This window comes from Cupressus sempervirens, chromosome 5 (genome assembly GCF_028749045.1).
Source record: "Cupressus sempervirens isolate cs-2001-9-10 chromosome 5, ASM2874904v1, whole genome shotgun sequence".
Taxonomy (NCBI): domain Eukaryota; kingdom Viridiplantae; phylum Streptophyta; class Pinopsida; order Cupressales; family Cupressaceae; genus Cupressus; species Cupressus sempervirens.
In genome coordinates, this window is record NC_143122.1 from 473075703 (window position 1) to 473090632 (window position 14930).

At 35.5% G+C, this 14930-nt stretch overlaps 1 protein-coding gene across 1 annotated transcript in view; it reads right to left on the minus strand.

Moving 5' to 3' along the window:
- The window catches only part of LOC149556809 (tlg2p-like protein a), an 80943-nt gene extending 66250 nt beyond the window's left edge, over positions 1 to 14693 (minus strand). The window contains exon 1 of the mRNA XM_089831358.1: positions 14245 to 14693. Within this exon, the coding sequence (XP_089687484.1) occupies positions 14245 to 14420 (176 nt within the window). The 5' untranslated portion in view covers positions 14421 to 14693. The remainder of the gene's footprint in view (positions 1 to 14244) is intronic.
- Positions 14694 to 14930: the final 237 nt, after the last annotated feature.

Below are 14930 nucleotides of genomic sequence, written 5' to 3' on the forward strand. Positions count from 1 at the left end.
CTTCAATCGCTTGTTCGCCAATGCTGGCCAACACTCTCTTCCCTTCATCAAAAATGATGGAATTACTGTTTAGATCAAATCTGGATGCACATTCCATAATCAATTTTGGACAGGGCAATGTGGGAGGAAAGGCCGCTGCGTGTACAATTCCACTCTTGTAAATCCTTTTTGCCAAGGGGGATTGTCCTTCCTTCAGTCTGTCCCTCATCCGTATCATGTCCACTGTACAGATATTGGTGTCAGTTATTCTCTTCATTTTCGAGAAGGAAGTATTGGGCATCATATCCTCTTTGTCTTTCTTAGTGTTTGCTCGCTTGGGATTCTTACTTGCACTATCATCCTCCATGCTCGTCGCCCTATTACGGGATGGACCAAAAGGCAAGAAGAACCAAGCAAAGCAATCCTTAGACTAGAACGAAAGATGGATGTCAGCTTAAGCACTCCTGGCAACTCTAAATGATGAAAATTCACCTTAACCGATAAACTTACAGCGACTTTTCGGAACCTAGGATATGACTTTCAAGTAGTTCAAATCCCTTTGCAAATAGAAATTTACACTCCTAAAACTATCCAACACTTGCCTTCTATGCAAAAATCAAACTTTCATATGTATCTCTTCTCCCAACAAAATTGCCAAAATCTGGTATAAAAATGCAGTCATAAGTAGGAAAAAATCAGACCTTCACCATGAATTGCTCAAAAATCAAAATCAGATCTGCCTCAATAAAATGCCAAGAATGGAAAATTTTGCCTTTGTCTCAAATTCGTCCATGCATGAAGTCTGAAATCTGCCCAAAATGCTACCTAGGGCACAAATCGCAGCCCACAAATGGAGGAGAAAATCACCAAAATCTGCAAGAATTCTGCCCGCAAAAAAATCACCAAGGTCTAAAAATGGAGAAATGCAAGCAAAAGTTGCCCAAGCATGCAAAAAACTGCCTTCCACTAAATTCGCCCAAGTCTGGAAAAAATCTGCTCCTCCACAAAATTCACCCACATGGAGAGGAAGAAATGATTTGTGAAAATGAGATGGGGAGGAGACTCCTTTTATAGCCAATTTTCTTTCTCCATAAAGTTGGCCTACATGGTCTAGGAGAAAGAAAAAAACAAAAATTAAATTCAAATTAAGGCCCACAATTTAATACTTAGCTCAAAAAAATTAATTTTGCCAAAAGAAAATTGCACTTTTAATTTACCAATTAGCTCCAATTGCAAAACGAAATTAAATGGCCTTGAGGGTGTTAAATATTTCCATTTAATGAGGGTTTAGTAATTAATATGTCATTAAATTTGGATTTTGGCTAACCAAAAACCATTTTTTCAATATTAAATTACTAAATTCATTAAAAACTTAAAAGTTTTCAAGGCAATTAATCCAATTAAAGCCATTTTTTTGCAATTTTCTACCAAATCGATTTTGCCAAGCTAAAAATTAAAAAGTTAAAATTGCATTTAGAACCAAAAATCGATTTTTTGCACTTTTCCTCAACAAAATTAAAAAAAATTCACCAAAGAAAAATTTGAGATTTTCCAAAAACTTAAGTCTAATTAAAATTTCTCTTTTGAGAATTATCCAAATTTACAGAGTTAAGACCAAATTTTCAAAAGAAAATGCCTAAGTACAAAATTCACAACTTTATCCTGCCAAGTTGAAATTAAATTAGAAAATTATTCGGCCTAAGGACAAAATTGATAGCTCTGGAAAATCAAGTTGAAACCGGGTGAAAATAAATCTAACCTTTCTCCCACTGGCCTGAAATTGTCCAGGGCTCAAAATTTTCAAAACTCAAAATTGTTGGACAATCCAAAAATTTGCCAAGGCGATTAGAAAAAAGGGGGTCCCCAAAAATTTTGGGGCGATGGTGTGAAAACCTCACAACAACCCTGTTACAAACTAAGGAGGGATGAAATGAAGCGAATTTAATACAAAGAGACCCACTCTAATACGTGGGAGTATAGAAAGGTCAAATAAAGTGAAAAGAAAACAAGGAAAGATGAGAAAGAAAACAACCATAGCAAAAATATTAATATAGGTCTTTAAGACCATATAACATATAATAGGTGAAAGATAAGAGTTTACAAACCTTTTAACAAATCCTACTCATGTGGACAATAAGGGAAAGCTCTCATACATGGAAGAAAATTAATAAATCAAAGGGATAGAAGAATACGTTAAGAAAGGGAGTGCCCTCGATGACCACAAAGAACAAGTACTTATGGAGTAATATTTATAATCACTATGACTATCAAAGAGTATACAAATGATGAGACTCTCGTCGACAGGATCACTTGCCAGTGTGGAGATAGACCCAAAACCGAGGTATGTAGGAATATGTTAAATAATACATCAAAAGGGATATTAAATAAGATTGTTGTCCAAAGTTCATAGTATCTACAATGTGAATAATAAAGTGATCAAGCATCCACTCACCCTAGAAGTTGTAGCTTCAATTGGACCTGTTATCAAAGGCAATACAAATCAGATTGGATAAGTGGATCAAGGATTGTCTAAAATCATCTTGAAGAGACAACCCAACAATTGAAGAGTGTCTCGGTTGGGAAGAAATCATTGGGCCAGACATAACATGAAAGCACGGATATGGGTTGATTTAGGATCAGCTCTTTACTTGCAGAAGGGGTAGATCTTAGATTTTGGAAACCAACACGAGAGATGATGTCAAAGGAATCCATATTTGATTTGATGCAAAATTGTTCAACAATACAGAATGAGTGGGAATTTTACATTGTGGGGGGAATAATAGTCAATGTTCCATTTCCACTCAAACCTTCTTTAGAGGGGAGATGTTCCATTCCCAAATAACTTAAGAAGAAAAAATTTGAATCTTCATGTGCAAATAAGTATTCTTATCTTTTACATTTATCTCTCTTATTTGTAATTCTATACATACTATAAGGGTTATTTGCCTTGATCTTTTCCTTTATGTTTGAAGATGTTCTTACAGGAAAAGAAAGTTGGAACTTTACACATGCTACCAGATATTGTGCAGACTCAATCTAATGATAGTAGCTCCAAAGACCTTGATGATCAAGATGGATAAAGTGAGGCTCTTGAAGCAAACATCTTTGATGATTGAGATTATGAGATCCTTCCACATTAAGAGGGAGTATGACACTTCTTCTAAAGCAATGCAGGAGCTTAGAAGATTGATACTCAGAGGGACTCTAGAAATACATGTGTGTAACTGCATGATTTTGATGGGCCTACTCTTGAGTGGATCATGAGGAAATATTGATTTATCACTAGAAAATCAAAAGATTGATATCAAATTCAGAGTGAGTTTAGCAGGCATCCTTGGGTGAAGAGAGCTTCTGACGAAGTAACTACAAGACATAATTTCCCAGGATCATTGTTCAGAGGGAGAAATTTTGAGATGCAATCCTTTGTGGATGATATCTTCTCTATTAGGAGAAGTTCTAAGTGAATATCTTTGTAATGCGCTCTCCTCTATGAGAGAGAAGTCTAAGGTGAAAATCCTTGTTCCCCCCTCTAGTAGCAGCTCTGGTGGGTCCACCCTCTAACTTGGTTCATGGTGGATATCATGTGAGTTACTACATGATGTTATTGTGATTATGTCGTGAAAGGTGGTGATCTTTTATTAATGTATATATTTAGAGGAGAGCTATTGAAAGGTGACAATCTTATCAATAGTTGGACCTGTTATCATAACAGACTACATTAAGTTGATGTCCTAGATTGCCGGAAGTTATGATAATGAATAGAAGGAAACTATTGTAAGGTGACAATCTTATCAATAGTTGACCTGTCTCCTGACACAAAAATGTGTTAGAGCAAGTGTTATATTGGTTCTTTGGGCCAAATTTTGTCGGACACCTTGATAACCAACTTATCATGGTTCTTTGGGAAGGATTTTGCCGAACACCATGATAACCAACTTGTTATGGTTCTTTTGGCCAGATCTTGCTGGACACCATGTCATAGTTACTATTATAGACCACACTTAAGGTGGTGTTTAAGCTTATATTAAAGTTATGGAAATTGTTTCAATTGTGTGTTATGAAAGGTGAGAAATTTAGCTCATAGTAAATTGAATCTCATACTGAGATGATATCTCTTCATATACTTAAGAGCATAGCGTGTTCTACAAATCCTCCTTAGCTAAGAGGGAGTGTTAAGGTTGTAGCTTCAGTCGGATTGATTTTACCATGAGATACATTGTTGATGGTAAATCATCATTTAGATAAATATCTTATATATATAATATATATCTAATATAATATATATAATATATATTATATATATATATGGTTATTTATATTAATATGTTAACTAGTGATGATTAACCGTAGAGACATGTATCTTCATGAGACATGTCTCCTCCTCTCTTATTTATAAACCTTCATTTGCATTTGGAACACAATCAATACAATGGCAATAGTTAGTACATTTGCAGCAATCCTAAAAACTAACAAAAGATTGCACTTAGAGGCTGAAATGGAGAGGCGAAATTTGATAGTGACATCACCATCTATTCAGTCACAATCATCTAGACATATGTCATTCGCCATTTGTACTAGTGGCATCCCTACTGAGTCTAGAGGAAAGAGGAAGATGAGTAGTGGTGAAAAGGGCTCAGTGGAAATTTTGTTTAATGCACAGGCAAAGGAAAAGTGTGAGGTGTTGTCCTGCATTTTGTCACCACAAAATGTTGGTAATAGCACGAAACTTTTTCAAGCTAGTTTTGCATTTCTCTAAGTTTAATTTGATATTTAATTGTTTGATGTTGATTAATCGATCAATTTTAATTCGTTTATCAAATTCTTTTACTAAAGGCTTTCATCAAGTCCTTTTCGTTTTTCTATTTGTTAAGCCTATGCTTGATTTTTTAGGCCTTCATCGTCATTTTCTTTGCTTTTGAGTTTGCGTTTGTTAGTTTTTAGTCATTTGGCTTTGCTCAAGTCATGGCTTTCAGTTTTCCCTTAGATTTGATCTAACCTAAAGCTTAATCAGAGTTGTCAGTCAAGAGATATGGCAATTTATTTGTCTCAAAAGTGGATTTTTGTGATGCAACAACACGAATTAAAAATATCATGTTATATTTCTAATTTCACATTTACTTTTTGAAAAATATAACTTAAATTCACTTTATGTTATGTTTTTAAGTTACTTTATCTTTTAATTTTTCACTTAAAGTAACTATAGTGCACTTTATGTTATATTTTTAAGTTGAGTTACTTTTTGATTTTTCAGTTAAATGACTATATTAATTATATAGTTCAATTTAATTTTTAACATTTAAATCAAATGCTCTAATAAATATTACTTTTTTTTATGATATTTACATGTTATATTGTTAATATAATATGTAAATATAATTTATGTCCCACTTACATAATATTTTAATGAATTTAAATTGACATGTGCTTATTAAATCACTTAAAGTCATCAAAAATGGACATTTTATGTGTCATTATATGTAAAATCCATCAAAAGTGAACATTTTACATGTCATTACATATAAAGTTCAATTTGAAAACATAAATCTATCAAAAGTGGACATTTTTCATGTCTCTACATATTTAAGTTATCAAAAGTGGACATTTTATATGCAATTATATGTAAAATTCATCAAAAGTGGACATTTTACATACCACTGCATATAAAGTTCAACTTGAAAACGTAAGTGGACCTTTTGATGTCATTACATCAAAAGGCTATCAAAAGTGGGTCTTTTTATTGTTATTGCATCAAAAGGTAACTCTTTGTGTCATTGCATCAAAAAAGTGAGATACAACTTAAAATATACATTGCACTATAAAAGGTTTGATTTTGACCATATGCATGTTTTAAAATGTGTTATACACTCCAAAAGGTCTGATTTTCTTTGTTGAGAGTTTTTAAAATATGCAAGTCACTCCAAAAGGTTCGTTTTTTATTAAAAGCATATTTTAAAACATGTATATCATTCCAAAAAGTCTGATTTTGGAAGAACACATGCATTTGCTCTCCAAGAACTCGATTTTGCATATTGTGAGAGATTTACTTGATGGTTTTGCATGAGATCTTCTCCAATAGGGTCTTTTTTTTGGCAATGGATTTTCTAACATCAAAAATGGATTTACTTTGCTAAAAACATTTTTTCAAACTCCTTCCAAAGGCACGTTTTTGGAAAAAAATTTAAATAAATCCATTTAGAGTGATTGAAATCACGTTTTTGCAAGGAAAAGAGGCATTTTGGCATCTTCAATCATTTGCAATACATCTTGGCTCATGTTTTTGCACTTGAACGCCAAAAATGAATTCATTTCATGTCTTTTATGAACCACATTTTTGCTAAAAATGTCCAGAAATAGGGTTTTTTATACACTTTTTTGCATTTTGGAGTCACGTTTTTGCATTCTGATCCATGTATATGCATTTGGATAAGTTGTTTTTGCATTCACAAGTCAAAAATGACTCAAAAACATGCTTTTTTTTGTCACGTTTGTGCAAAAACGGCCCAAATTTTTGCATAAAAATGCCATGCTTTTGTTAAAAAAACTCAAAAAAATGTATTTTCAGCCTATACTTTTGATCAAGAGGGATTTTTTTTGAGTTTTAAATGCATGATATTGTCTTCGGAGACCATGTATCTGGCACTTTCATGTCAAATTCGACCCTTCATTGCTCATTAATTTTTGTTAAATGTAAGTACGGAAAAAGTTAAAAAGTTGTATGAAAATCCGGATTTGAGGAAGAATTGGTCTTCAAGTCTATAGAACTTGCTATTTTGGCTCTTTAACCTCCAAGTAAGTGGACATTTTCAAAATTGCTCATCAATTCATGTTTATCTTGTTATTTCCATGCATATTATGGCTTGTTTTAGATTACAGTAAAAACAGGTTTTGAAGGGACCCTGAAACCCTTTCACATCCTCAAAAAAGGAAAAAACAAGCCATCCATCAGGAAAGAGTCCTAATACCTACTAGAAGCAGTACCAAAATCAGGTTTTACAGGGACCTGAACCCACTAACAAAGTCCAAATAAAGTACCCAAGTTTTACAAGGACTTGGAACCATCAGTACAGTTTTAAAACTAAAAGCTAGAAAACAGGACCAAACACAGAAACCAGAAGTAACAACCAGCAAATAGGACCTGAACAGGAACCCAACCAAAAAAGAAGACCCAGGAAACTATTGCAGTTTCGTAATCATCTTAACTGCCTCCTTACCAATCTTAGTCGTGTCCTGGATGGAGTTAGCAATCGAAGAAGCAACAACAATCAAAGCTTTCTTTCTCGAACTCTGTCTTGTCCTCTTGCTAGGGCCCTTCGAAGATAAGGTTCTTTCATTTCCTCTTTTGCCCAATGTCGCCGCAACAGCACAGATGCTTGAAGTTACCTGCTCCATTTTTGTTCCACTTTCCTTGATAAGCATTCTAAGATTCTGCTCATTATCCTTAAGTTTTTTTGGGATATCTCCCATTTGCACCTCCATGTGTTGAATAATAGCCCAGTTAGCCTCCTGGTTATGTTGCAAGGTTTCCACTTTCTTCTTCAACCCCATTATTTCATTATAAATCCAGGAGCCGACTTGAAGGAAAGAGTCAGCTTTTTGTTTGGCAAAGTGTAGGAAGGAAAGTTTGGTTTCCCTCTCCAGGGAGTCACCCTCGTCATCAGCAGTGATGTGTGGCAAGGGGCCAACTTTATCAATTTGTACCTCCCCATCCAACGGCTCCTCCTCACCAGACTCCACAAGGACATGTTGACTCGGGACCTCCTTATCTTGTCCCTCAGTCTCCTTTACAAGAGTGGAAGCTATCCCCATGTTTTCCTCCTCACTCAAAATGGCTGGATCATCGATTAAATTTTCTTTCTCTTTATCACCTGCCCTAGACACAGTATGAGTACCCTCATTATCAGACTTGCTCTGTTCCGAGTTATCCTCAGTAGTATGTTCCTCTCTCCCTTCCTCATTTTTGTCTTTCGTATCTAGATAACCTTCCAGGTTAGAGCTAAACTCCCCAGCATCCGTCCCTTCCTCTTCCTCAGGGGCATATTATGGCTTGTTATTGCACACTTGTCCATATATATGCCATGAAAAGTGCATTTTGCCTTTAAAAATGATGAAAACTCTCATTTTCACACTTTTGAGAATCCAAATTCAAATTTGCATGTTGAAGTGGCTTGCTTGTTGACATGTTTGAGTCTTTTGCCAAAGGCTTGTGCTTGTTTTTGTGTTTTGCTTGTTTGCATTTCGGTTTTTGCTCCACTTTGGAAGAAATTGCAAGTTCTTTCCCAAGAACTTGAGCACGTTTCACTTCACTCCACTTTTCATTTCATGCGAGAGCATCGTCACATTCCATTTCCATCTTTCCATGCCACAACACTTCACATCTCATCCGACAAATGCAATTACATGTTTTCCATCTCATTCACCATCCGCACATGCATGTAATCCCATTTTCCACTTCCATTTTCACTCATCTCACTTTCCACATCCATTTGCATGACACAATTACACAAAATGCCTTACGTGTAATTGCATCTCAAAGGTCCAATTTTGATTAAAAGACAGTTGTTGAAAAGTCAAAAAGATGTCATTTTCATCTTCCATGTACTTTGACTTCATGTTTTCACCAAAGATGACTATAAAGTTCATTATCCCTCCTCCATTTTCTATTTCCATCTCTCCATATGCATTCGCACCACCATGAGCAAATACATGTTTCTAAATCTTTCCATGCTTTGCACCTCATCCTCTATTCGCATTTTCATGTAAAGTGCATCCTCCAACCGCATTCGCATCTCATCTCACCTTTCATCTCTCATTACATGTTGCACTTACATGTACTCATTTTTCATGCAATAATGCCTTGAAAACCCAAAGTCACATTTGAAATCAGCAATCTCCATTTGCATGCATTCCCATGCACTAAACACTTTACTTTTAAAAAAAAAGAGTTAAAGGTGCTAATGGAAAGTTATTCCAAGTTTACATCCGGATATCATCAAAAAGGTTTCCAAAGTGTCAGAGAATCCAGAATGTGTCAATCTACAAAAGAGAATTTACGACAACTTGAGTGAGGAAAGCTTGAACATGTCAAAGTTTTCAAATGACAACGGACAATTCATCAAAGAGAGTCAAATGTTATCAAAAGATGCAAGACCATGGTTATCAAGATGATTGCATCGGTACAAAGTACAAGAACTTCTAATCCTATAATCATTCAAGATTGCATCGTCAAGTACAAGGCCCTTCAGAACAATCCCTAGGATTGTTTCCTTCTTTTCTGTCTTCTTTCTTTCTCTTTCATATTTGTAGTTGGAGAGGATGCATTGCATGAAAAAATGTAATTACATGTAATGTGAGTTGCATGTACATGAAAAGATGTAATGCGAGTTGCACATGCAGTTGCATGTAACCCTATATTTTCTCTTTTAGTTAGACCAAGTCAAAACTGGTTGAGTTGCTCCCACTTATTCCTCCACCTTTTTCTCAACTCCTATGCCTATATAAAGGAGTGCCCCCTCATTGTAAAAATCATGTTTTATTGTATGCAAGAAAACTCTACCACATTTGTGCAAGCATAACTTTGGTTGTGTAGTACGAATTTGGGAGAAAAGTGAATAAAAGAAGCAATTGGATTCAAAGCTTTGACTAGAAGCAATTGTGATAGAGCAAATTAAAAGCCTTGGTTGTAATTTGTGCCTATTATCTTGATTCATGTTATTATTGTGTATTCAATAAAAGAGCATAATGATTTAAGAAGCAATCAAAGCCGAAGCTTTGACTGGGAGTGATTGTGGAAATATATAGCTAGAAGTTTTTTGTGTAGCTTATACTTCTTTCTTAATTCACAAAATAGTTAAATTATTCTTACTTTTAGGAATCTTTGTACCCTAATTGTAAAGCTTTTCCATATAGAAGTACGATCGGACTTAGAGCCAAACCGTTATATTTTCAGCTAGCCTTTGAGTTAATGAAAGTTTATCGATATCACTGTTTCCAGCTCTTGATAAACTATAGTTAGAGATTCACCCTGCCCATTACTCGATCTACAAGTAAGTGGATTCTTACTTGAAAGCTAAGAAGAAAAGATATTGGTAACACCCATTTTATAAAATCTCTCGACTTCTTGCTTACCTTGAGTTGATCCAAGGAATGGTGAGAAGGGGGAGCCTTCCTTTTAAGGTAGGAGAGACTCTGTCTCACACGCTGTGGCTGGTCATCCTATTTTGCAACTAGACTTTTACCCAAAACTATTGGTTGCAAAATATCCACCCAACATGAGGCATCCGTTGGTAGATTCTTTGTTGCTTATGGTATCCCATGTCATGCAACCCATTTCACTTATTTTTAACAAATGGTGAAAGATATATTGAATATGAAACCCTTATTTGTACCCCTGGTGAGCATAAGCTACAAACCACCATCCTAGATGTAGAGTACTCTAAGGTGCTTTGTTGTTTGAGGATATGAAATATACTTGGGTTAAGATGGGTTGTTTTATTGTGATGGATGGGTGGACCAATGTTAGACATCGGCCACTCATCATATCATTGTCACATCCCCTATTGGCTCTTATTTTTTGAAAGCCATAAATTGCTCGAAAAAGAAGGATGCAAAATTCCAATTCATCGTATTGCGAGATGTCATAAAAGAGGTTGGGTCGGCTAGTCTAGTACAGGTTATCACAGATTTTGCACCTATGTAAATCAATCAACTTGATGATAGAGGGTGCTTATAGGCACATCTTTTGGACCCCTTGTTGTGTTCGTGCATTGAACAATGCATTGAAGGATATAAGGAAGATTATATGGGTGAAACAAACAATGTTAGAAGCTAGAGAAGTGCAAATGTTTAGATGCAACCACCACACTTCACTTGCTCTATTCAGGTCCTTCTCTAAGGAGTTCCTCAAACCAGCCGAGACAAGGTATGTCAAATTTAATTATAGTTTACTTTTAGTTTTCTTTAAGTTTATTTTTATTTATAATTGTTACAAACTTACATGCGATGTTTTTAATCATTAATATTTAACTTTATTTTAATTTAGAATTGTCTCTATAGGTATTGCACATACTTCATCTTGATGGAGAGGATGATTGAGGTGTATGAGACCCTCCAATTAATGGTGGTGAATACAGAGTGGGGACAATGGTCCAATTCTAAGTCCTCTAATGAAAAAGCGGCGAAGTAAAGGATTCTTGATGAGAGCTAGTGGTCCACAATGCAGTAAGTTGCTAATTTTTAAATTTAATGGTAGTCTTTTGCTTGCTAATTTTCATACTAACTTAAAAAAATTAAATTTCTAATTCTGATTTTAATTTTTGTTTGCATCTTGCAGATATATTTGCTAAGTCATAGCACCCATTGTAGATGTCATTAGATATGTTGATACTAACACTCCTAGTATGGGAGAGATATATAAGACTATTGACAACATGTCGGGGAAGATAAAGAGAATTGTTGCAACAAAAGATCCTGCATTGGGGTTTTATGAGGAGCATATTAGGCCTATTGTGATGCAGAGGTGGAACATAATGAATACCCTGTTTCATATGACAGTCTTTGCTCTAAATCCCAAATGGTATGCAAAGTTGGGTGGAAGGGGTCGCTCATGCGATGGTCCCGAGGTATTGGATGGCTTTAGAAGAGCCATTGAAAATATGTATTTAGCTCAAGAGGCCTCTACTCTTCGTGTACAGTTCCTTGACTTCACCAACCTTCATGGCCCAAACTTGGGTAAGCCACAAGCGAGGTTGGATAGAGTGGTTTTGGCACAGAGAGATCCTCTTGGATGGTGGACCTGGCATGGGAGAGATACACTTAAGTTAAAAGCACTTGCCACTCGCCTCCTTGCACAAGTTGCTAGTTCCTTAGTCGCAAAGAGGAATTGGTCCACATATTCGTTTATCCACTTCATCAAGAGGAACATGCTTACCTCTAAACGAGCAGAGAAGCTACTAGCAGTGCATCATGCTCTTCGACTTGCGAATCATCAGACTCCTGAGTATAGCCAAACACCGCCTTTGCGGTGGAGTGTTGAGCCTGAGGATGTGGCCCAGATAGATGAGGATGAGATAGCACCAGGATAGGTTGGGATTCCATTAGATGAGACTACGCTTCCTATTTGGATGCCATGGTGGCAAAGGCAGAATAGGAGCAGCAGTCTACTTCATTTTTTATATTTTGTTTTTTATGTTGAACTTGAACATCATGATGAAACTTCATGGCAGCCCTCTAGCCTTTGGGCATATTTAGATGTTCAGATTTTTATGACATTATTCAGTGATGTTCAGATTTTTATGACATTATTCAGTGGTAAACTTATATTTAAATATTTTTGTTGATATTGATATAAAAAAATTTACAATTGAGTACTAAAATCGGTTATTATTTCCTAGATGACATTCAAATGGTGTACGTTGAGGTTCTATAATGTTTAAATGACATGCTTTGAACTTAGTTTCATATGAATGACATGTATATTTGCAAATTTTAGTGTATATTTTAAAATTTCCTTATATATATAGCCGTCCCTCTTTGTTGTCCTTCCCTGCCCCGCCCCCTTCCCAAAATCGCCAAAAAAAATTGCCATTCTGGAAACCTGTCCCACAATCCTTGTCCCGGAAACTTGGGGGAACATAGGATAGGAATTATTTCTATCATGTGAGTACTCTAACTCGTAGATGAAATAACCTTTACCATCAATTCGTGAATGAGGACTAGTTCCCCTTCCGTAGTTTGGATGGCCCGCTCTTCAATGCTTATATTTTCTCAAGTGAATCCCTTGTTGCTTATGTTTATTTCTATGTAGATTGATATTGATGACTAAAAGGTATATTTCCTAGATTTACCAGCACCTTCATTCCCTATATAATTTTTGAATCTTTTCTCACTTGGCCACCCTAGATAAATCTTGTGTCTTGCTTCTAACCTATGAAGTGGTGAGCTAACTCTTTGCTTCTCCTCAAACATTTCATTTGTGATGATATATTAAAAAGTATGTCCCTTTGGTTGTTGGAATAGCTAAAAAAAATTATGGAACATTGGTTTCTGTTTGTTTCTCTACACTATGGTCAAAAGATGGCCTAGAATATTTCATCTAATGCATGGCTTAGGAAAATTCTTCTTCTTCTTTGAAGACTTCATTGTCAGAAAAAATACACATTAGTCAAATGAGATAGTGTGTTTTGTGCATCCTTTCGGTTGTGTTTGTGTGTGAGTGTCTTGGTTATTTTGCTAGATATCTCTTCATTGGGATCCTTCAGGGCTCTTGCATCACTTTCACTCTACAAGTATGATGTTGGTATTCAGTTAATACTCTCCTTCTCTGAGCTATCAGGATTGGCATTGGCTGGCATGATTCCTTGTTTTGTTCTTCGAATTCTCTTCTGGAAAAGTGAGTGATCAACAAAGTTACCAGGGAAGCTATATAATGGCTATGAGCAATTATGGTAGCCTTCCCTAGTTTATTAAGGGCAATAGTAGTTAGCTTTCTTCTCTTGTTTGGGTTTTCAATTTGAGAACATTGCTCTTACTGCAATTCATTCATGATAAAGAATATAAAATGTAGAATAAAAGGTTCCATTGCAATGAACTATTCATAGGAATACCCTGCATCTAACAACCAACGACAACCATGAGATGGAGCTAGTCTCCAAATCTGAGCTTTAAGTGCAGATGTCACCATAAGTACATATTAAAATCTGATTCCTGGACTTCGTCAAGGGTTTATTGTAAAACAAATGAAATGGCTACAGGTTAGCCCTTTGGTGCACCTATACAAAATAGGCATCAGGTTAACCCTTAATAATATCTTCAAATTTTGGGTATAAAAGCCAAAAAATTGGGCTTATTGTAGCAGCTCTTTCATCCTGATGATGGATGATGATGGATTTGAAATATTGATGCAAAAAAAGATTACACAATCATTTCCAGAAACAGCTATGCACAATACTATGGATTGTGAAAATTTGCTAACATTAATAATATAAACTAATCCAAAGCTTAAACAGTTCTTTTGTCACGAGGAGATGCAAACATTTTCAACAATTGACAATGATCTAGTTTGACTTGTACCCTAAGTGTTTGCTTGTCTAGCTTGATTATTGCAGACCAAACAAGAATGAAGCAAATTAAGCTGATTTAAGTCCTAGCTTTCCCACATTGAACAAGTGGTACATGACCAGAGCAAGGATCCCATTTAACTACATTGCTGATCTGAGGCGCAGTTCAAGTATTTAGCATTAGATCTGAGACAAATGAAAGAAAGATTACCTGGGATTGTCTGTGTCATTTGTGCTGACCTGAGAATAAGGATTCAAAAGAGAAGCTTTTGTCAATTCAATTACCGGACCTCTTCCTCTTGTAGGGGTGGTGGTTGTGGTTGTTTTGACTTGATGTAGCGCATCCCTGTACTTTTTATACAATGCAGTGCGATTCCGCGTAGCCATTCTAGTTTTTCAATGTTCGCTCTTTCTCATCATTTCGCACAGAATTAGGTGGTAGTAGCATTATAGATCCGAGCAGCCATCATCGCTGATGGCTTTGTAAATGTGTCATGGGCCGGTAGATTTCAATTCACAGGCATCCCGCTTCTTCTGAAATCTTAGTTTGAAAGGGAGTTACTGCTCCACGATTGGAGGAATACTGTATCACTGACAATTAATTTGAAAAATTAAATAAACAATTATCTTTCAGATGAATACAATTTAATCAGAAGATAAATGTTAACGATAAGCTCACAATCAACTTGAATTAATTAGAATTGGAGTTTACTATTATTAATTCCTGTATCATAATTGGAAGTATATGTCAAAATTAAATTTTGTGTAAATATTGCTGACTTTCGATGATAAAGGTACTGTAATGGGTATTTATTAGTGTATTTATATTTTTTTAAATATATGTAAAGTATATGGGGATATCAAATTATAAAGGGAATGGTTTAATAGATCATTTTA